The sequence below is a fragment of the Mirounga angustirostris genome, unplaced genomic scaffold, assembly GCF_029215605.1.
Source record: "Mirounga angustirostris isolate CCGP_5_RB_7025 unplaced genomic scaffold, mMirAng1.0.hap1 SCAF_13, whole genome shotgun sequence".
Taxonomy (NCBI): Eukaryota; Metazoa; Chordata; class Mammalia; order Carnivora; family Phocidae; genus Mirounga; species Mirounga angustirostris.
Genome location: NW_026991721.1, coordinates 31,540,946 through 31,564,273, shown reverse-complemented (window position 1 = coordinate 31,564,273; position 23,328 = coordinate 31,540,946). Strand labels below are relative to the sequence as shown.

The window sequence follows — 23,328 nt, the reverse complement described above, 5'->3', positions numbered from 1 at the left end:
TAAACAACTTTTTTTTTGTTTGTTTTGCACAAGGGATAATTTAAGGAAAATAAAAAGGGTTATAAGCTACTTTTTTTCTTCAAAATTCAGTAGCTTTATTGAATTTCATGGGGAAAAAATGCTTGTTATTAAGACTTTAGGGTATTAACAATAGCCAACATTATTATTGAGAGCTTACCATGTGCTAATTGCAATGCCAAATGCTTTACAAATATTTGTAAAGAGTCCTTATGTATCTATTACTGTGTTATGTATCCCCATAATAAAAAACCAGAGACCCAAAGAACTTAAATGACTTAACCATGTAAATATTACAGCCAGCTTTTTTAAAACAAGTCTGTTAGATTACTGAGCCTATGCAACTTTCTGCCTGTGGTTTACTAACAAGTAAAATGTCAATGATAAATTAGGTACCATACTTTACAAAAATGTTACTAAAAGAGAGAAAATGTGATATTGAGGAATATGGAAACTTCTTTCTAATCTCTTTGAATAGAGCTTTAGAGTTCACAAGGGTATTTATATGCATTGTCTTATTTCATCTTGGAGACTCAAGTTCAGTATTATAATTTCTAGTTTATTTCCAATGCCTAGAGCAGGACCTGGAATATAACAAGTGTTCAATAAATACTTGCTGAGGTTCAAAAATTATAAACATCTTTGAATAACAACAACAAAAATTCTTGCTGAAGTAATCCACATACAGATGAATGAATGAATTTATTGGTAGCCCTGCTGAGAAAGATGTAAGGCTAAGATAGACAGTGTGTTGTGATAGATTTGTGATGTGTGCCATGGTGTGGCACAGCCTGTGTTATAGAACTTCCATCTTTGTAGTAGGACGTCAGTCCCGGAGGGCAAGATTAATTTATCCTTAAATCCCCTGGCTTAGTATAGGCAAGATATGGGAGAAAATGAGGTTAAAAAACATGTGGGAACTGGTGTAAATAGATTGGCCTCTAAGAGTCTACTTCCAAAATAAAGACAAAATAGGAGATTAGAGATTGAAATGTGCAAGGGTTGGCTGGTTTACTCATGGTCACAGCCTGTTCAAACACAGAAGAGGTAGAAGATCGAGGGTTTGTCCACAAAGAATATGGAAAAAGGGAGAGTCAGAGTGACAGTTCTTAATAGTGCCAACTAAAGACAATTCAGCAAAGATGGTGTGGTAGTTAAAGGTATGGCTTCTCCAGTCCTCTTTGTGGCAGGTAAATCCCCATCTGGAGATGGATGTCTCAGTTCAATTTCACCTGGTAAAGTTAAACATTCAAAATATTTACAGCTAACTTATCTTGCACTTGGGGTATGTTAACTGGAGTACCCGAGTCTGTAGTCTCCTCAGAATACTCTGTAATCATTTCACATTCTCATACAGAGCACTGAACAAAGACAAAGGTTGAGGCAGAAATTGACCTCACTCAGGTCATTGATGATAGGTCAGGTTATGGTGTGGTAACAAATAACTGCAAAATTCAGCAGCAAGCAGACCAAAAGTTTATTTGTCACTCATGCTCAGTGTCTAGTTGGCTTGGCAGTGGCTTCTGCTCATTGCATCACTGGAAGAAACAGGCTGAAAGAGGCTCCACCTTAATACACGCTTCCATAGTCACTTCAGCAGCTGGAAGGGATGGCTTTCAATGTGAATTTCCAGGACCAAAGAGTTCTTCAAGAATTCTCTTCCAAAGACCAATATATTGCCTCTTAAGGTCACATTCTGTGGGGTTCAGCCCTTGGCCCCCGTCAGGCAAGACCTGGGCAGGACATTTCTGACAATTCTATTCTAATACTTGCTGTAGCAAATGGACCACATAAAGGATGTTATTTATATTCTGCTTTATTTGATGTCCATTAAAGAAAGAAATTTATTCTTTTATCACATATCATTCATACTTTGCTAATACTCTTGAGATAGACCTATATTGAAAGGTTCAATTAAAATAATAAGAAGCAATATTAATTCTACCTGATAGGCCTCTTTTCTCTAAACCAATCAATTCTACCTTTCCACCTGGACTCCCAGAAATGGATGTTCTCCGACAGGTGAATGTGGATCTCCCTTTCACTCTGCTCTTCTCCTTCGCCCAACCCACTCCCTTTTGAGCATGAGAATCTATGCTCATTGCCTTTGGTATAATAGCCAAACAGAAAAAAATATGTATTCAAAATAAGGATGATCACAAAGTGGTCTATTATTTGTTGACTGTCAATACCCTTTAAGTGGTATTTAATACATTTTAATATAGCAGTAATGGATAACACTGTTGGAGCCTGGAGAGTTATCCAAACTATCTGGACTTTTACATGCATCTTTATGAAAGTAAGTTCCCGTTACAAGTCTTTTCTCAACAGTTGTATTTTCCCATAACATAACTTTGGTATATTATGGACATTCAATACTCAGAACAGATTATAACAGCTTTTATTCATTCTACAAATGTATAGCGAATACTTACTCTAAATCATACAGTGAAGTTTGCTTGAAGAGCAAGCAAATAGTTTAGAACAAAAATAATGTAAAAGTGATTTTGGAGAGCCATACTAACTTTAAAGCAGCTTTGGACTCCTTCATTCCAGTCCCCAAAGCAAGGATAGCACAGTGGTAAGGAGCTTGGGTCCTCTATCAGGTAGAGTTGTGTTAAAATCTCAGTTCCTCAATTTGCCAGTTTTATGACCAAGGGCAAGTTATATACCTCCGTGAGCTTCAATTCCCTCATCTGCAAAATAGAGATGAAAAGTGGTAATCCTGATTTGCAATGATTACTTAAGTTCTATGTAAAGCACTTAGCCAGTGATAAATGCTCAATGTTGAATTTCTTTAGTTCCAAAATGCATTTTCTATAATGTTTTAACAGCTCTGAAATTGGGAAGCGTCTTACAATAGATGTGTAGTGTAAATGCGTGACCATTAGCTTTTTTTATTGTAATGTCAGTGCTTGACATTAAGCTTTGGTTGTCAAGGCATCCATTTCAAAGACATCCATCTCAAATAAACACATTGGCGGCTACACAACTAGATAAAGGGCCAGGCCTCCCCACCCATGAGTTTCCCCTTTTAAAAAGCCCTATCTGAGTAACCGTGCTTTCCCTTCTCCAGGCTTACGTCCCACTCATGTTTTAAATTCCCCAATTAATAGTGAACCTGGAAAACTCTAGGTGTCTCTCTGTCTCTTTCTTTCTCTCTTTCTCTCTCTCTCTCTTACTGCTACCTTATCTGTGGCCCTGGGTGTGGTATGCATCCTCCAGGACTTGTGAGTAAGAGTGTTTCAAAGTTTCCTGATGGTTGTCGCTGAGGTGTGTTCTGCAATCATAGTAAGAACCACAAGGTTCAGTCCAGGAAGAGTATTGTCTCCAATCAGGAAATGTCTGTTAGGGCTAGTATGGGCACAGGTGAGTGCCCCCAGGCATTTCTACCTTACAGCATCATAATCAAGAGGCTCAGAGCAACTCAGAACAAGAGAACAATTTGTAGTCTCTGTTGACTAGGGAGCATCTGTGAGGTCAATGTCATCCTTTGTGCTTGTGTGATTTCAAACATGGATGCCCACATTATTGTCACTTCAATTGATGTATGTGCATAGTTGTTTGTATATGTGCCGAGTGTCATTGGCTTTTTCGATGTCTTTTAAAAAGATAGCGCTATGATTCCAATTGAAATCATAGTTAAAATGTATTCTTGAGGTCACAGAAAATGAATATTGTGACATTTGATATTAAGGACACAAATATCATTGTTAAAATGTATTCTTGAGGTCACAGAAAATGAATATTGTGACATTTGATATTAAGGACACAAATATCATTGTTGAAAAATCACAAAATTCCGTATTTTCTTGCAAAGCAACAATCAAGACCTAAGAAAGATACCTGATGGGGAGAACAAAGGCAGAAAGAAATGCAGGTAAAATTAAATTTCCTTATAACCTGCAGCCCACCGACAAATACTTGAGGCAGGTGGAGTATAACATTCCTTCAGCAAACTCCCAACTGTCTTAATGTTAATGTTTCGCTAGAGGGAAAACCAATATTAGCTTGACAATAGCTAGGCCTCCAGGATCCTGTGAGTCTTCTTTAGCATTTGAAAATCCTTGTGGAAACTTCCCTTTATCTTTCCTTCCCCCAACCCCAAAATATACAAATCAGTTGCTCCTCACAATCCTGGGGCACCAGTTCTTTCTGCCCATGGGTCCTGACCCTGCGCTTCAATAAAACCACCTTTTAGCACCAAAACATCTCAAGAATTCTTTCTTGGCCATCAGCTCTGGACCCCAGAATTCCAAACTACATCGATACCTGCAAGTAAATGAGGCTGTTAACGTTTTCTTACTTAGGTATCTACAAAAAGATTATCTATAACACACCAAGCAGTAGAAATGAAGACAGGATAAACTGATATAGGGAAGAGGTAAAAGGAAATGACAAGCTGATATGACAAATTCATATTTTACAGAGCACAATAGGGCATTAAACAAGAATTTGTAAAAAAAAAATTCCTTCCAACTTTGAACTTAAGTTCCAGAGCTATAGGATCATGAAGACAAAAACAAGAGAGGAAGGAAGGAAGGAAGGAGGGAAGGAAGGAAGGAAGGAAGGAAGGAAGGAAGGAAGGAAGGAAGGAAGGAAGGAAGGAAGGAAGGAAGGAAGGAAAAGAGGGAGGGAGGGGAGAAGGAGGGAGGGATGAAGGAAGGAGGGAAGGAAGAAAGGAGTTAATTTCTCTTGTATTTTCCTTTAAATATACTCCCAAAATGGATAAATGATAAAAGTTTATGTTTAAATAAGTCTAAAAGGGCTTTATCAATAAATTATTTAAAAAAATATTCAAGAGGGGTGGCTGGGTGGCTCAGTCAGTTAAGCGTCTGCCTTCTGATAGGTCATGATCCCAGGGTCGTGGGATCCAATCCCGCATCAAGCTCCTTGCTCAGAAGGGAGCCTGCTTCTCCCTCTGACTGCAGTTCCCCCTGCTGTGCTCTCTCTCTGTCAAATAAATAAATAAAATCTTTAAAAAAAAATACCCTTTAAAAAAAATTAAAAATACTCTAAGAGCATTCTGCTAGAGTTTTATTGACTTTTTTTTTCCTTTTGGTACACAAAATGATAGTACATCTTAAAGCTGATAACATCTTAGACTGGATGAAATATGACAAAGGTTAGCTATTGTTATAGCCATTATCTCTGCAACATTAGCAAGATTTCTCTCAAAAATATTTATCGATAGAAGACAGTGCCACTTTACACTTTTAAAGTTGCTCCAGGGGCGCCTGGGTAGCTCAGTCGTTAAGCATCTGCCTTCGGCTCAGGTCATGATCCTAGGGTCCTGGGATCGAGCCCCGCATCGGGCTCTCTGCTCTGCGGGGAGCCTGCTTCTCCCTCTCCCACTCTCCCTGCTTGTGTTCCCTCTCTCGCTGTGTCTGTCTCTGTCAAATAAATAAATAAATAAAATCTTTAAAGTTGCTCCATGACTATCAGGGTCCATTTTACAATGTGTACAACAATGACCAAGCATTAGACAAAAATTAAAAATTCAGTCATTTACCTATTTCTTCCATCTCAAGTAATGTTTGGTAATCTCCTGTGACTTTTCTCCTGGGGAACTTCTGGTAACACTTCTAGGCTCAGACACATGACTGATTTGCCTGTTTAATCCAAGAAATGATTCAATAGATTTTTCCCCAGTGAACTTCCTGCCAGGGCTGTAAGCTCCCAATCTGAATAATAGTCTATAGACCATAGAAGGCATTAGGGAGCGTTCTCGATATCATAACCAGGGCTAGCCCTCGAGAAATGCTGCCCATCAGCTAAATTTGTCTTGAGTGTTAGCCTTTTTCCCCTTAATAACTCATTGTAGGTGTGCACACACATGCATGCACACACAGTACTCTTCTGACTCTCAGCTGGCTATGAAAGAGCAGAATAAAGAAAGCTCAACATAAGCAATGTGCCAGGAGAAAATATTTTCAGTTCTAACACAGTGATAACCTGAGTACATGTGGTATTTTTTTGGTCTCCTACAGTCTATTTGTGAAAGGATGCAGTGAAAGAAATGCAAATAAAAATAAAATAACTCAAATTGAAGGTTTTAAGTTCCCAATAGTTCAGATTCTGGCATAAATAATAGATTTGCAGGAAGCGAAACAGTTTCCTACTACAGAGAGAATACACACAACTTCTATGGGCTGGAGGAAATAGGAAGAAGATTTTCAGAGAAAGTAAAAGAGTTAGACAGAATTTGGTAAGCCGGCATATTTCTGACTCCAAGAATAGAGCCCTGGGGTAGGAGTAAGGGAAAACAATAGAACCCCTAATATAAACTCAAATCCCAAAGTAGAAGACTCGTGGGCCTTTTTTCTTGGGTGCAGCCCAGAAAAATGAAAAGCACTTTAAAGAAATATCTCACACTTGCCAGGACAACTATAGTAGCTGTGGTAGGGGACCCACTGAATCTGGAGGTACTGAAGGACAACAAGACCCTCACAACCTCCCATGCTACCAGAGCATATAAAAGGGGAGGAAAGATGGCTAGGTAAATGGCCAGTTTTATGCTGACCTTCTAGTGTCCTTACCATGGCTGGCCTCTCACTCTACCAACATCCTACTGCTGGATTTACCATGTGGTATGTCTGGTGGGTCCAGTGATTTATACCATCATGGCAAGAGTGATCCTCCTTTGAGGCCACATCTTCTCTGGCTTCATTTTTTGAAAGATACTTGTCCTGGATACAGAATTCTTGGTTGATAGTTTTTTGGGGTTGTTGTTTGTTTGTTTGTTTTTATTCTTTCAGTAACTTAAAGATTCTCTACTGTCTGCTGGCTTACATTGTTTACCACGAGAGAAATCTGCTGCCATCTTTGTTCCTCTGTTCACAATTTGTCCTTTTCCTTCAGCTGACTTTTAGGTTTTCTCTTTATTACTAGTTTTAAGTATCTTGATTCATGTTTATTTTATTGTTTTTTTTTAAGCTTTTTGGATGTGTGGCTTTACAATTTTAATCAAATTTGGAAAAGTATTGACTATTGTATCTCCAAATACTTTTTCTGTTTATCCTTCTTTTTCTCCTTCAGGAACTGCAATTACATACACATAAGGCTGCTTGAGGTCATTCCACAGCTCACTGATAACTGTCTTCATGCTTTTTTAGTCTTTTATGTTTCTGTGATTCATTTTGGATATTTTTTAAGTCTTCAAGTTCGCTAATCTCTTTTTCTGCCATGAGTTATCTCTACCTTTAATCCAATAGGGTTTATTTTACATCTCGGGCATTCTTTTAACTCTACAGTTTAGTTTGTTTCTTTTTTATACTTTCGATGTCTCTACTTAATATCATCAATATTTCCTCTTGCATCTTGAATAAATGAAAAGCAATTATAATAACTTGAATGTCTTTGTCTAATAATTCAATTATCTGTGTCAATTCTAGTTCAGTTGCGATTGATTGATTTTTCTCCTCATCATGGGTTCTGTTTACCTAGATGAGGAATGTCTGGTAATATTTAATTAAATACTAGACATTATTAATTTTAACTTGTGTGTTAGCTATTTTTGTATTCTTATAAATATTCTTCAGTTTTGTTCTGGGATATGGGTACATTACCTGGAAATAATTTGATCTTTATAGGTTTTGTTTATAAGCTTTTTTAGTATGGCTCAGGGCAGCATTTAGAATATGGCTAATACTTCCCCACTATTGAGGCAAAATTCTTTCATGTAATCTACCCAACATTCAGTAAATAATGAAGTTTTCTACTCTGCCTGGTTGGAATTGGACCTCTTTTCAGCCCTGTGTGAGCTCTAGAGATTGTTCCCTCTAATCCTTCCAGTGGTTTTTTTCTCCACTTCTGGTAGTTTCCTTTCATGCATGCGCTAATCACTACTCAGCTGAAGACTTGAGGAAGACCCTCTACAGATTTCTGGAGGTCCTCTCCACTACCCTGCTTTGTGAACTCTAGCCAAACTAGCCTCCCTGGACCTCCAGCCCCATTTCTCCACCTGGTGTACCCTTCCTTATACCATCTCTGGTTTTCCAACTTTCTGGGGTCATTGTCTTCCTTGCCTGATGCCCAATGTCTTGAAAACTTTTTTTTAAAGATTTTATTTATTTATTTATTTGAGAAAGAGCACACGAGCAGAGGGAGGGGCAGAGGGAGAGAGAGAGGGAGAAGTAGACTCCCTGCTGAGCATAGAACCTGACAATGCAGGCCTCAATATCAGAACCCTGAGATCATGACCTGAGCTGAAGTCAGACACTTAACAGACTGAGCCACCCAGGTGCCCCTTGGAAATTCTTATTTAATGTACTATGTCAGGTGCTTTAGTCATTTCAGGTTGGAGGGTATATTCATCTTCTGTCATCTCATCTTAGCAAGAAGCACAAAATAGTGTAATATTTTTTCTAGTGTCTTAAGTTTACTGGTAATATTTGAGTTCATATATTCTGATGATATTCTGTTTGGGGTGATCTGGGATGGCAGTTTTCAATCAATAGTCTTTCTTCCTCAAATTAAAATATCTATAAACATCTCCTTGTTTAGGATTCTAAAGCTAAGATCCTAATGTATTAAAATGTCTAGAGTAAGAGCAAACCACAAAAACATTTTGCTTACACATTGCCAAGTATCTAAAATCTAGATGTATCCAAGTAGCCTGATGTTTGATTTCATATAAACCTAATATGTGAATGCTTACTTTTTCTCTTTCCTGTCAGCTGTTGGAGTTCAGTATCCATGAGTGCAAACTACAGACAATTCACCATTCCAAAGCTAATCCCTTTCTTCTCTTTAAGCAGCTTTGGAATGTAGCCATACCTGAGCCAAGGAGGGTCCAGGAGGTTAAAAATAAGAAATATTTTTCTCTAATTGGAGATTGTAAAAATCATTCTACAAGTGGAAAGTAACTTTTTAATGACAAATCACTTTTTAGTTATTTTTAAACTTGTTTATATTCTTCTTGACAGAAATATTTTTCTTCTCTGGGGATCATTTTGTCCTTTTCCATTTGGCTTCTACTTTTGAGATAAAGCCATTATCAATAAACCATTTGGGAGGAGAAAAAAGGAAGATAGCTTATCCTAGGCAGAAAGCCCCATACTCATCTTATCCAAACATGCATGGACCCAGTGACACACCCCACAGCGAAGTGGCAAAGTATACCTAATACTAATTAAAATCTCTAAGACTGAGAGCATTTTTATTTTGTGTTCTCTCTCTATTAAATACCTTCAATCCTATTATATTACTGTGCTGTCACAACAGTGTTATTCTAAGTCACAAGTCTTTCCACTATTCATAAATTATAGCTTGCTGTCAGCTTGTACCAAGCACTGGCCTACTTTGGGGGAGAAAAAAAGGATTCTCTATTTTTTTAAATACAGTTAAGAGTCTTTCTAAACATCATCAGTTACTTGGTTACTTGAAGGACCTCCCCAGTAGCACATGCTCTATTTTTAAACTTTCTTAAAATCCAAACATCATTTTTATTTTTATACAGCTTAAAAAAAAATGCTTCAAAGGATATTTTCATTGAATTGTGTTAAGACCAAGACAAATTTTGTTGTTATATTTTATTAAAACTGCCCTCTTTATTTTTCATCATTGAAAATGGAAAATTACACTTTTTCTCCCATTTTCCTTATAACATTTGCATGTAGACAACCACACATCTTTCAAACTTGGTTCAACTATCCCTGAAGGAAAACATCATTTACATTAAAAGAAATGAAAGAGAAAAAATATGGTAAGTATCTAACAATGTAGATTTTTTTCATTTTCTCATGTACATTACGGGATATAATTTAGTCTCTGAAGCTACCTAATAGAAATTCCTTCCATTTAGGTGGTGGTATGAGGCAAAATCTGGGAAGCAGCAGTCTTAATAAATCTACAAGGGACCTGGACCCAAGAAAGGAAAAAAATTAAAATCCAGTTGTCTTGAATTATTTGGCCTGACCGTAATTCCTGGATTTTAGGATTTCTGGTTAGAAATCCTACCCAAGTGTAGAAAAGCTTTATCACAAAATAACCCTCTACAACATAGGGATTTCATCCCCCCTCACCTTGCCCTCCAGCCCAACCCTTAATACGAGCAATGAAAATTCTGATCCAAAAGATCTAGGAATTTAACCTCAGAGTCCACAGTCCGAGAACGTGCTTTTATTTTGACAGTAGAATGAATCTACCAGAGGTTACCAAATCCAAAGGGTTTGGGTATCTGGCTCCAGCGCCATGCGGTTTAGGAGACTAATGCAAATGAATGTCTGCTGTCTGCAGACCCAGAATCAGGATGTTAGAGAAGCTTTCTGCCTAAAGAATGTAAGTCAGGAGCTCTGTGAAGCGGATGCTTTCAGAATATAGCCCAAGATTTTCTACCTCTCGGTACTATTTTCCTTTCTTTGCTTCTCTTTTTCTTCCTAAATTTCATACTATACCCTATTATGGAAAATATGAGAAAGGCAGACCAAATTAAAGAATAACAGCTATTACCTCCATAGAGGTAAGCATGCTACCTTTTGTCATATTACCATCTTGGCTTTGTATTGTTTTTATTGCTTTCCTTAGTAATCATTTTTCATATGGTATTGTATCACAATACTTTCTCATTTTTATTAAAAATATCTTAAATTTAATTTTCAGGGGCACCTGGGTGGCGCAGTCACTTAAGCATCCTACTCTTGGTTTTGGCTTATATCATGATCTCACGGTCATGAGATCAAGCCCCACGTTAAGGCTCCACACTCAGCACAGAGTCTGCTTAAGTTTCTCTTTCCCTCTCCCTCTGCCCCTACCCGCCCCCACCGCTCTCTTTCTCTTAAATAAATAAATCTTAACAAAAAATTTAATTTTCATAAGATGTAAAATCTTTCCAGTATAAGGATACACTATGTATTTAGTTTAGTTTTTTTTTTTTTCTTCTTGGGAGATTTTGCTTGTTTCTACCTTTCTATTCTTAAAAACAGTGCAGCAGTGGATGTCTTTGTTTATAAATCTTTCTATGTATTTCTATATGTATTTATGTTTCTGGCATATATTCTAGAAGCAAAATTACCGGGTCCAAGTGTATGAAAAATTTTAAATCTCTCAATACAAATAACCATACTGCTTTGCAGAAAGGTCAAACCCATTAATATCTCCATCTTTAATATATGAGAACACTTGTCTTTCTATGTCATTAGAGCATTAAGAAGTATAACTATTTTATACTAATATTAGGACAAATCCTATCTCATTGTTATTTTCATTTCTGGTTTTTCATTACTTACAAGTTTACATATTTTATATGTTAAATAGGAATGTAGTTTTCGCTACTGAAAACTGCCTACTTGTCTCACTTGCTCATTTATCTTCTGAGGTTCTAGTGTTTTTCTTCTTGGGTTCGTAGAACTCAGTATACACTAAGAATATTAAACATTTCTTATCAAAATGTGTTGCAAATATCCCAATTCACAACTGTGACTATAACAACTTTCACATATGTTTTGTATGTAACCAAATCTACCATACTTTCTTTTTATAGATCTTTACATTGTTTTATTTGCTGTTTGTTCTTTGCAGAGTTGCAATAACAAGCTAAAGACAAGGCAGGCTGCAACCCGGACTCACTGCTGACAAATTGTTTATTATGATCAAAAATTTTGTTCATAAAGGTCATCGGCAAATGAGTACATTTCCCCAGTCCAAAGAATCTTTAGTTACGTGATCCGTAGTCTGTTGCTAATAAACTGTCTCAAGTCTGTCCCCATTGAGCCCTCTCGTGTCCGTGGTTCAAAACATATGGTCAGTATTAAATTGATAACCCCACTTACAATCATTGGCTTAATAACTTCCAACAACAAATATTTGCTGAACACCTACTCTGAACTAGGTCAGATTGAAGAGCATCCCAGTTTTAAACAAGAGCATGCCCTAAACAGATTCAATACCTAAAGAGCATATTTAAGTAAATTGTTATATCTCAAATGTCTCTATGAGCCTATTCTTCTGCCTCCATCTGTTCGACATTTAGGGCCATCAGTAATAAGGGCCAAATGAGGAGTAGGCAACAGGAGTGAAAAGTTAAGTGTTAGTGTTCATTAGGCGCATAAACAAAGCTGCAAAATAAGAAGTGGAGGAAATTGAGTCCAGCCTGGAACCAGGATCTGCGAATAGGCTTTCTGAAGTATTCAGACTTTTCCTCCCAAAGGCAATACTGACAAGCCCATTTTGACTCATCTTCAAAATAGCCCCTATCATCCTCTTCCAACTGCATTTCTTTAGAATTAAAAACTGGATTTGGATTTGGATTCAAAACATAACCAAGGACTTTTTCACTGCAAGACAATTTTTAATCTCCACGATCTTGAAAAAAGGCAGCCAAGGACCAAGAAACACAAGCATGGAAGATATTCCTGTTTTCTGACAAAGAAAGTGAAATGCTATTACTAATCTGGCCACATCCCTTCACTCCCCACCCTAACTGATTTCTGAGGGGCATCTGTTTGGCCATTTTGTGGACTCCTTTATAAATTTCATTAAGACCAGAACTAGCAGAGTTCCTTGAACAAGGGGACTGACTCAGCCCCATTGTTCCTCAGTAACCTCAGTCAGTGGCTCTTGGCCTAAAAATTTCATGACACTTGTCCTGTTCCCAAGCTCAGATGTGAGCTTTCACTCTGTCAAATCATCACAGTCTTTGCAGGTCCCTCTCATCTGATCCTCTTGTATACTTCCATCTGGAGACTCTTTGCACCCCGAGTCCCCCGCAACCTCAACAGATGATACAGCTCCTTCTGCTCCTCCTTGTTTTCCCATGTGGTTGCTGAACAAAGTGCTTGCAGTATCAGAGTGAAACTGGTATATCCTCTCTCTTACTCTATCTCTCTGCCTTTTCTCATTTCCCCCAATTCTATTGGTCTTTATAATTAAAATGATGAGGGAAAATAAAACACTGCTCAGAGAGGGGAAACAAACAAGGTTTGATTCTTCTCTGACCTAGCTGGATTATAACCCAGGACATGCACTTCCAACAGCAGTGAAGTGAAAATCTTCACCAGGCTAATAAAGTACGCTGCAGGGTGGTCTGATGCTTCTGTAGTTTACAAACCAGAACACTCTAGGACCATATATACAGACTGCTGCACAGTTTACTCAGGACAGGTCAAAAGTCGCCCTTCTGAGCGATACTCCCTTCTGAATGTTCTGAATATTGGAACTCGCAGAACTTTTTCCCTTCTCTACTGCCAGATTAAGTGTGACACATCACTGGCTGACTGTTGGCCAGATAAAATATGTATTCAAATAGATAGATTATCTGACCATCATTAAATTATAGAATTCCTTAAATTCTACAGCTTAACTATCACAACAACAAATATTTGGCTCTTGCTATATGCTTGGCTCTGTGCTAATCACAGAGAATATAAAGGTAAATTTAAAGGTAAATAAAATACACTCTTGGGCACCTGGGTGGCTCAGTTGGTTGAGCCACTGCCTTCGGCTCGGGTCATGATCCTGGAGTCCCGGGATCGAGTCCCGCATCGGGCTCCCTGCTCGGCGGGGAATCTGCTTCTCCCTCTGACCCTCCCTCCTCTCATGTGCTTTCTCTCTCTCATTCTCTCTCTCTCAAATAAATAAATAAAATCTTAAAAAAAAAATACACTCTTACCCTTGAGGAATTCACAGTCAAGTGGGGAAGACAGACCAGTTCATAGATAATCCAATGCAATGCAACACACATAACAGAAGAACAAAGAAAAAGTACCATTGAAACACTAACTCCAGTGCAACTGATGAATGACTAAACTCTACCTCTGAAACTACTAATATACACTATATGTTATAAACTCTCTATATAAACTTTGCCTCTGAAACTATAACATATACTGTATGTTAATTAATTAAATTTAAATTTAAAGAAAAGACAAAAAGAAAGGAGAAAAAGAAAAGAAAAGAAGAAAAGAAAGAAAACACTAGTTGCAAAGAACATCTTGCCGAAACACTAACTAGGAAGTGACTAACTTCACCTAGGGTGCTAACATGTATTCATTAAGCACTTCTTATGACTGTATTAGGCACTCAGGATATAGAAGGGAACACAGCTCCTGTCTTTCAGTAGTGTAAACAAAGCTGGAGAGACAAACTTAGAACAAATAAATACCTAAATTAAAGTACAATCATAAACAATAGAAAGTGCCATGAGGGAAGAAACAGAGTGGTATAAAAGGAACTGATAGGGAGAACTAATTAAAATTGGGAAATCAAGGAAGGGCTTTTAGAGGAAATACCATTATAGCTAAGTCATAGAAGAGAGTTACTGAGTCACCCTGACTTGCAGTGGACTTGAATTTGGTGTTAACATGTTGGTGATATTTGTTACTGCAGCATATCACAGCCTTTTCTCACTAACGGAGACAGACTGGGAGAACTGATCAAACTCTTCCCACATTATACTTATTTCCTTGTAAGCATTCTCATTAGGTTTCCATGGGTGTGTTGTATTGCCTATATTTCATGGGAACTTTGTGATTGTTCTTGTTAAGAATTGCCCCTAACCAATGTTATTATAGCAAATAATAATAACCACTTCACTGAATTAATGTGACAAATAAATTAGATCATCAAAATTTATTCCACTCTCTCTTCTTTTTCTCCTTCTGTCTTTTCTTCCTTCTTTACTTGCTACCTTTCTTCCTTACTCATCCATTTCTTTTCCTTTCTCCTTCCCACCCTCTGTAAACAATGGTTGCTAAACAAATGCTAGTGATTTCCTGTTAATTGATAAAATAATACCCAAAGTGCTAAATACTGGGGCTTTCTTATCTTCTCCCCTTTGTCTTCCTTTTCTCTCTTCTCCCACCTCAGAACCCCTACTCTGGTCCAAGCTAACTTCCTTGTTTTTTTCTTCTCTGACATGGTTTAGGGATTCAGTCTGAATTCAGCCTCCCCCCCATTTGGGGGAGGGGAGGTGTTGAGAGTGAGAGCTTCCACTTCCCAGAGACACACTTTGAATTTCTAGACTGCGTAGTGGGACCTCATCTCTTACAAGCCTCTTTGTCTATAAAAATTCCACTATTATCATAATCAGAAACAGTCAGGGGATCACAAAAGTCTTTGGCAGGGGGAAATCATGGAGCTTAAGAAATCTTATAGGTCTTTAGGCTCATGGTGCCAGCCTGATTTCCTGCTTCCCTCTCTGAAGTGGTAACTGGACCAAAGGAACAAGATTTAAAGTGCGCCGAAAAGAAGAAAGGATACACGAGCTGTAAGCTAGCCAACCCTGCTTGCATTGCATGGCAAGGATTGCAAATAAGCAGCTGGTACTGGGTGAGGGTGCTTATCTACTTACATGACTCCGGCCACTGCTGCTGGGGTCCTCCTTTATTCTTAATTTTATCCAGTTCCTGCCCTTTGACTTCATCTCTAGTTTTCAGCCCTAGGACTGAAAACTCAACTATTGTCCCTATCAGCGGATCGTACTTCTCGATTTTACTTCTCCAAGTTCTCCGTCCTGTATATCTGGGTTTGGACATTTCCTCTGGCTCCATTTACTTCAGGCCAATCATTAGAAGCCCACCTTAACTCTGACTCTAGTAGATCAGCCCAAGACGGGATTGTGCACATATGAAGACCTTATAAATAAACAACTTTTTAAAAATGAACAAGATGAAGTGTTTAGTGCAAAAGGCCATGGTGTGCTGGAGGTAACTAGTACTGGCTCGTGAGAACTAATTGTTAGGTTTTTAGGAATTTTGCAAGTCAGTTGTTAAACAGTCATTATTGAAAATTATGTTATTTATACTTGCAGTTAAATAAATTATATTAAAATAAAGGGAATGCATATGTAAAACTCATCACTTTGAAATTACTATTTTCTTTGCTCTTGGGGTTATCTGTATCTAATGTATCTGTATAATGGAAATGCTATATAATGGTGTGTCATTGCACGCATCTTCCTAACTCTGTCTGTATTCAGTGATCCAGGCATGGTGAGTGTATTCACACCATGGAAATCAGCAAATGCTACAAAGAGCTTTTTTCTCCCATAGAGCCAGCTGTTAAATAGTTGACTGTGCACAACTACAAGAGTGCTGGTGTCTTTCAGAAATGCTTAATAAAGACAAAAGCATGGGGTAGGGAGAGTATTTGTACTTACTTCCCTGGAATCCATTCTCATACTGTCCCCTTCCTAAATAAGACCTTAAATTTTTCATCCATGTAGTTTGCATGGTACCTTGCCTTCAGCTGCAGAACAGGGTCCTTTTTCATTTGTTGTCCCAAGCGCAGTGGCCAATCCCAAACCTCTGACTACAGTCAACCTGGTTCAAGGATGAATTAATGGTCCAAATCAAACCAACATGGCCACTGAGGCTGATTTGAAGGACCTGCCATTCATAACCTTTCATTCCTACTACATAGGAACAAGGACGTTTGCAGCTGCAAAAGACACTTGTAGCTGTCCTGGAACCACAAATGAAAAAGACTACCCAAGGATGAATTTAAGCTGAGGAAGTAGAACCAAAAAATGGTGAGAAAGAAACTAGATTCTGGACCAGGCGCAGACTGAAAATCTAATTATAGACTTTCTGTAAGTCAGTGAATTCCTTTTTGAATTAGACTTTCAGTTACTTGTGCCAAAGCGATGCCTTCCTGATACATGACATGGAGTTTATATCTTTAGATGAGGTAATTGTAGGAAAAAGTAAATACTCTTAGCCATTCGTATCATGGTTGTTTGTGTATATAGGCCTGACTCTTCACCAGAGAGCAAACTCTTTGTAGGCTGAAACTTCTTACTGCACATCTTTGTATCTACAGCTCACTTAACACTGTGCCCTGCATAAAGTAGGGGGCAAGTAGTAATAAGTGCTTAATTTAGGTTTGCTTAATTGAATTGGTTCGTAAGTCAGGGAGGGATTGTACAAGAAGTGGAGTGAATCCGAGTAAATTCCTCTTCCCTTCTTTGGCCAAGCAGCCAATTTGAATCCATCTGTTGTCATTTGTGAATGTCCCAGGAAAAAAAGAATGAAGTAATATGACTCTTGAGTCCAACAGTCCAGTCTCTCCATGGAGAAGGTGGTAGTTCTCTGCCGGAATGCAGTGAAAATAAGTCATCATCTTTTTGGTTAGCATAATCGCTAAGAAGACTCCTTTTGTCCGTGTTTTCATGATGTCAAATATCTGGATAAGAATTAAATGTGCAGTCAACATGTCTTGTAAAATCTATGCATGTGGCACCACAGTGACGAAATATCCAGGTACTTAACCAGACTTCTCATCTATCCACAAGTCTGGGTTGTTTATGTCAGAAAGTGACGGTAACAAGTATGACAATCCCAGAACTCTATGGCACTGTAGCTCTGAATGACACCAGTCCCTTATGACTTGGAGAGGAAGATAAGTACTAACACAGGCAGATCACATGAGTATTTCAGCTACATTTCAAGGCCGAAGGAAATAACTACAAAAACAGGAATTCTGCCTCCACTTTCCCATCCTTTCCCTGTCTTTTCTCCAACCCTCTCACTGTCAACATGCAATGTATCTTCTTTATTTATGTTAGTTTAATTTTCTCTCAATTTCCTAGAATGTAAGCTCCAAGAGGGCAAGTATTAGTCTCCATTTTTTCCACAGCTCTCGTAGCGGTATCTAAAATAGACTCTAGCATATAGTAAATGCTCAGTAAACATTTCTGGGACAAATGAGTTGGCCGATGGATGGCAATTTGTTAATTAACTCATAGATCAGAAACTAAAAAGGCCTGGTAAAAACAAAAAAACAAAAAACTTTGTTTTTCTAAATTAAATGAAAAGACCCTGTGCTGGCTCCACCACAGTCTAACTTTGTGACTACAAACAATTTGTTTCTCATGGTGTCCCTTGGTTTCTCCAGATAATAGTCCCAGCCCTACATTCTTCAAAAACTTTTAAGTATCTCAAAAGAGACAATAGCTGCAAAGGTGTCAGGCTAAAGATGCATTGCCGAAGCTCAGCACGGATGGTTTTTCATAGGATTAAACAATTATCTCAGTTGTCCACTTACTTATTAAACTGGCAAAATTCCATTTTCAGCTTTTGTTCCTGTACATACCAGCAACCATGCATTAATCAGTTTTCTATATTGCTATTGCTTTCAATGTATTGTTATTAACATTTTTAATTAACTAACCATTTCCAAACAAAACTGCCATGTCTTACACTACAAATTTGCCTCCGAAGTCACAAACTTTTTAATGATAAATATAGACATACTTAACAAATCCAATCGAACTGGTACTTACTTCAAATGTGAAGTAGTATTTCTCCAGAGTAATCACTCTTCCCTCCAGTATGTTAACAGCAAATCAGTCTTTCTGTTGTAAGCATTCTGTTTACCCTGTTCTTATTTTCTCCTTCAAGCTAAATTCTATTTTGCAAGGTCCCTCTTCCAGTCTTAAAAAAAAAAAAAAAAAAAAAGATCCTGTACCTTTAATAGCAGAGACCTGATGAGAGGTTTCTTTCCAAACTTGTTCCCTGGCTTCCAAGTGACGAAACCAGCTGTAATTTGAGAGCAGAGAGATCCTCAGGATATCATTAGCCAAAGGAAAAGCTCCACATTCCCACCCAGTCCAGAAGTTGAAATCGTATCAGAGGGCAAGAGCCTCTCTCTCCAGCTACAGGCTCCATCTCTCAGGAGCAAGGGGGAACTCCGAGAGAGAGTGGGGCAACCGAGCCCTGGAGGAGGGGTTCCCTCTCCTGCCGGTGATCCCGCCGCCGCCGCCGCCGCCGGGAAGGAGCCGGCTGAGTTCCAGCCCGGAGCGCAGGAGCCAGAGCCTGCGTGCATCCTGCGCTGTGTGGCCGTGCTACCCAGGCGCCGGTGACACAGCCACATGAAGCCTGCCGGGGAGGGGGGGCCAGGGTGCAGCAAGCCGGCGGGGACTGAGGCTGTCGCCGTCTTGGGGAGGCACTGACTCCCCGGGGGACCCCCTTCTTCGTGCCCGGGCGAACTGTCTTCTCCAGGGGTCCCCGGTCATCCTGACTCTCCAGGATGGTGTTCCTGAAGTTGCTCTGGATAGGTTTCTTCTGCCGCCTGTGTCAGGGCTACTTCGATGGCCCTCTCTACCCGGAGATGTCCAATGGGACTCTGCACCACTACTTCGTGCCCGACGGGGACTATGAAGAGAATGATGACCCTGAGAAGTGCCAGTTGCTGTTCAGGGTGAGTGACCACCGGCGCTGCTCCCAGGGGGAGGGGAGCCAGGCCAGCAGTCTGCTGAGCCTCACCCTCCGGGAAGAGTTCACCGTGCTGGGCCGCCAGGTGGAGGATGCTGGGCGTGTCCTGGAGGGCATCAGTAAGAGCATCTCCTACGACCTGGACGGGGAAGAGAGCTATGGCAAGTACCTGCGGCGGGAGTCCCACCAGATCGGGGATGCCTACTCCAACTCGGACAAGTCCCTCACTGAGCTGGAAAGCAAGTTTAAGCAGGGCCAGGAACAGGACAGCAGGCAAGAGAGCAGGCTCAACGAGGACTTCTTGGGGATGCTGGTCCACACCAGGTCCCTGCTGAAGGAAACGCTTGACATCTCCGTGGGGCTCAGGGACAAATACGAGCTGCTGGCCCTGACCATCAGGAGCCATGGGACCCGGCTAGGTCGGCTGAAAAATGATTATCTTAAAGTGTAGGTGAAAGGGCACACTGGCAGGGAGAGGGCATCAAGTCAGCCCGGTTGTGGAGGGTGGGGGCAGAAGACAGGGCTAACATTTCCCTTATACTTCTTATTTTTTATATATTTGGAGTTGCACTTGGAGAATGATCTGAAGTGAACTTTAAAGGAAATGAGTGAGAGTCGAGTTGTTTCGTTTCTGTACATTATTTATGGAATTGCTATTGATTTGTTACTTGGAAAGAACAACTTATGGCCATGCCTCCTGCCTTCCCTAGAGGACTTTATAACTCTGCAGAGACACCTGTTTCAGCCATGTCTAGAAGGACACAGTTTATGCAGTAGGGAGCGATTACATTTCCCCACCCTGGAGATTATGGGAAAATACTCAGAGAGGATAGTGCAGAGTTCCCTTTCGCCCTCAGCCTTGGCTCTTGGGCTCTGAAAGTTGTCAGTTGTCTGTTTTTCAGATGAGGTCCCAGGTGCTGCTCAGCCTGCCTGCCAGCAGATGGAAGTCGCCAGTTTCTTCTTCTCCTTTTCTCTCTTATTTATTAACCATGGTCTCCAAGGTTTTGTTTTTAGTTTTGGGGGTTTTTTGTTTGTTTTTCGGGTTTTTTTTTTTTTTTTTGTAAGAGTATTGCCTAGAAATATGCAAATCGTCCTTTGCAGGGAGATGTCCAAGGTGCCTCTTGAGTGTAAGTTGAAGTGACCACATTTAAGAAGTCCAAGCTTTGTGGTGGGTACACACTCATGTTGCTAAGCTGATTTGTTGTGTCTCTCATTGTATGCCTGTGTCCTCAGAGCTGCAGTCCATTACAAAAAAGTAGATAGATTGAACACACCCCTGAATGCCGATGATGTAGGTTACCAATGTATTCGTTCTGGGTTTGGGGGTTTTGCTTCTGTTTGCGTACTGGAAACTTGTACTTCAAGTAGGGGGGGATTCTAATTTTAATAACTCCTTCATTAAGTTTTATTATTCAGCCAATAAATATGTTCGCATATAATACTGGCTTATTTTCTAATTGATATCCATAACTTTCATATTGCAAAGAGAAGTACAGTGCAAGAGGAAAGAGAAGGGTGGGATTTAAGCCAGTTTACTCAGAGTATATGATAAAGAAGGCAGAGGGATGGCTATGTATTTGGCAATCCTCTCTTCCCTGGCCACCCTTATCATCCTCAAAAGAAAAAAATCTAGGTCTAGCCAGAAGTTGATCTCTGCTGGTCTGCCTAAAAACTCCATTTTCCCCAGTTTTTCCCATAGAAACAACTGGAAAATCTTATGACAAGGCTTGTTAAGTTATATGCCCTCATAATGCAGACGGAGGGTTCCATTCTAAGTTATAAGAACTATAATGATGTTTAATAATTTTGAAGCCAGGTTTATGTTATTGACTAATGATTTCAAAAGGTGGAAATGCACTTTATTTCATGTCTTCCCCCAGCCCCTCACTCTCACCTTAAATATGTTTTTCTTTCACACACACACACACACACACACACACAGAGGAAAATAAATAAATGTTCATAATCTACTCTTCAACAGTGAAGCATTTTTTTTCCTCTCCCATGCCCGAAGACTCTAGTTTTCTATTCCTATGATGTGTCCAATATATCCTCCTATTACTTTAGGGGAAACTGAGGCCCAGAAAGTGGCTGACCCTTGTTTTAACAGCTCCTGGTCTCTTACAGTACAGAACTTTCCCACACTGCTCCTTGCAAGGATGCTGAGGCCCAAACCTTTGCATAAACCTCATTGTTTAAAATATAAAAGAACAACACATGGAATAATACTTAAAATAATTGTTTGTAATTTCTTAGCTGCCTCTATACTGGTGTGTGGGGGGAAGGTAAATGATTGTTGAAAAGGGTTTCCTTCTTTATTCTATGAAAGATGAGGGAAAAACACCAGAGGCAAAGGAGATGATATTTGGCACTTAAATGATTGTAGTTTGTAGTCACAACACTTAATATCTCAAAACTTTCCTATCACTCACTTCACAGGACTGAAGTCTAATCCATGGACATATTAAATGTCACCTCTTCAATTTTCCCATCTGTAATAGAATATTAAGCACATGACAGTTAGAAAACTGGCTTCCCTGTGCATGCTAATTTCAATCAATCCATAATGGCCTCATACACTATTAGGCTAGGAAGGATTTATAAGGCACCTTTTAAAGATGTAAAGAGGGCTGTCCCCAGTTAGAGATGCCTTCCATGGGTGCAGAAAGAGGACCAGTGGTGCATCTGCTACAAATTTGAAAACCCTGAAACAGATTGTGTATGAGGTTCTTTCTAGGGCGAACATTCTATGAGTCCTGCAGAACCAGAACGAAATTATCTGACTTTGAATCATCCATCCAAGGCTAGAGGTACAGCCAGGAATCCCACAGAGTCTTATGTAAATGGCCCTAGAGGGCAAATGAGAATTTCCAGGGGTGGGGTGGGGATGGGGGTGGGTAGTGAGCCGTCCTAGATACCAACCCAGAGGCTAACATCACAAAGCTTTTCCAAATCCTCTTATGGGGGGAAACAGACCCACTCAGTTCTTTCCTCCCCACTTCCTTGTTATGCTTATTGGGACCTCCTTGCTTGCCAGGTGACAAATTCTTTTCAATAGTGCTTCTTTATTTCTCAGACCATGAAATAATATTTTGAGAATCTGAAGAAAACTACATACTTTCTTCCCTGAGAAATCTGACAAAAATATCCATACATTTTAGGATATGCATTATTTTTATAAATACCAATCACTTAACATGCATCAGGTATGGAATTAGGTTGTGGGTAATTCTGGGATTCACAAAGCCTTGGGACTTAATCTAACTAACAGTTTTAAAAAGCCTCTTGGAGTTTTATTTGAGTAAGAGACATTTTTGTTATTGCTATAATTTTCAGTTAGTTTTTTTTTTTTTAAGATTTTATTTATTTATTTGAAAGAGAGTGAAAGAGAGAGAGAGCACAAGCCAGGGGTAGGGGAAGAGGAAGAAGTAGACTCCCCACTGAACCCGGAGCCCGATGCAGGGCTTGATGTGGGGCTCCATCCCAGGACCCTGGGATCATGACCTGAGCCAAAGGCAGATACTTAACTGACTGAGCCACCCAGGCACCCCAAGTTTCAGTTAGTTATAACAACAAAACTGCTAACTTTTTTGAGAACTCAGGGCCTGTGCTAAGAACTTTGCCTGAACTACTTTGCCTTAATTCTAGCAACAAACTGTGAAGGAAGTATCATAGAAAAGGAATTATTCCATGCCAAGTGCTTTGAACAGTACCTGACACAGAGTGAATCCTCAATCAATGTTACTTACTAATATGGTTAGTTTGGTAACTGAGGCCCAGAAAGCCTAGGGAATTTTCCCAAGGTGAGAACTGTGTGATGTCTTACATACTTCACTATATTCTCCCTTTTTAAAGTGATGGTTATCTAGTGGAGTATAGATCAAATTAAAGAAGACTGTGGAGGGTAGGGGTCCCCTGGGGCCACCAGCTGTCTACTGCACATGTTGTCCCTATAGGCCTGTCAACTGACTTCCTACAGCAATTCAGATGTCTGATCTCTGTCCATCAGAAGCTGAGTGGCTCCTGTGTTTACCGAATTTCTCGCTGAGTCTTTCTCTGCGTGATGCATTGTTAAATACCACTACTCCTCACTCTCCCAATCTGACCATGTGAAAATTTCCGTATACCTACTTTGAAACATTCCATAGGTATCTGTCTA

The 23,328-nt window shown here is 39.5% G+C and overlaps 1 protein-coding gene and 1 long non-coding RNA gene across 2 annotated transcripts; one reads left to right on the top strand and one right to left on the bottom strand.

Moving 5' to 3' along the window:
- Nucleotides 1-1,515: 1,515 nt before the first annotated feature.
- On the bottom strand, nt 1,516-18,417 carry LOC135362346 (uncharacterized). Its single transcript, XR_010406918.1, has 3 exons — nt 18,239-18,417; nt 15,308-17,139; nt 1,516-2,714 (listed from the first exon to the last, which is right to left on the bottom strand). It is a non-coding gene; the product is annotated as an uncharacterized LOC135362346 (long non-coding RNA).
- A 111-nt stretch (nt 18,418-18,528) lies between these two features.
- Nucleotides 18,529-20,608, top strand: FIBIN (fin bud initiation factor homolog). The gene has a single exon (XM_045893997.3). It carries the CDS (start codon nt 18,985-18,987, stop codon nt 19,618-19,620), a length of 636 nt encoding a protein of 211 aa, XP_045749953.1. The 5' UTR covers nt 18,529-18,984; the 3' UTR covers nt 19,621-20,608.
- Nucleotides 20,609-23,328: the final 2,720 nt, after the last annotated feature.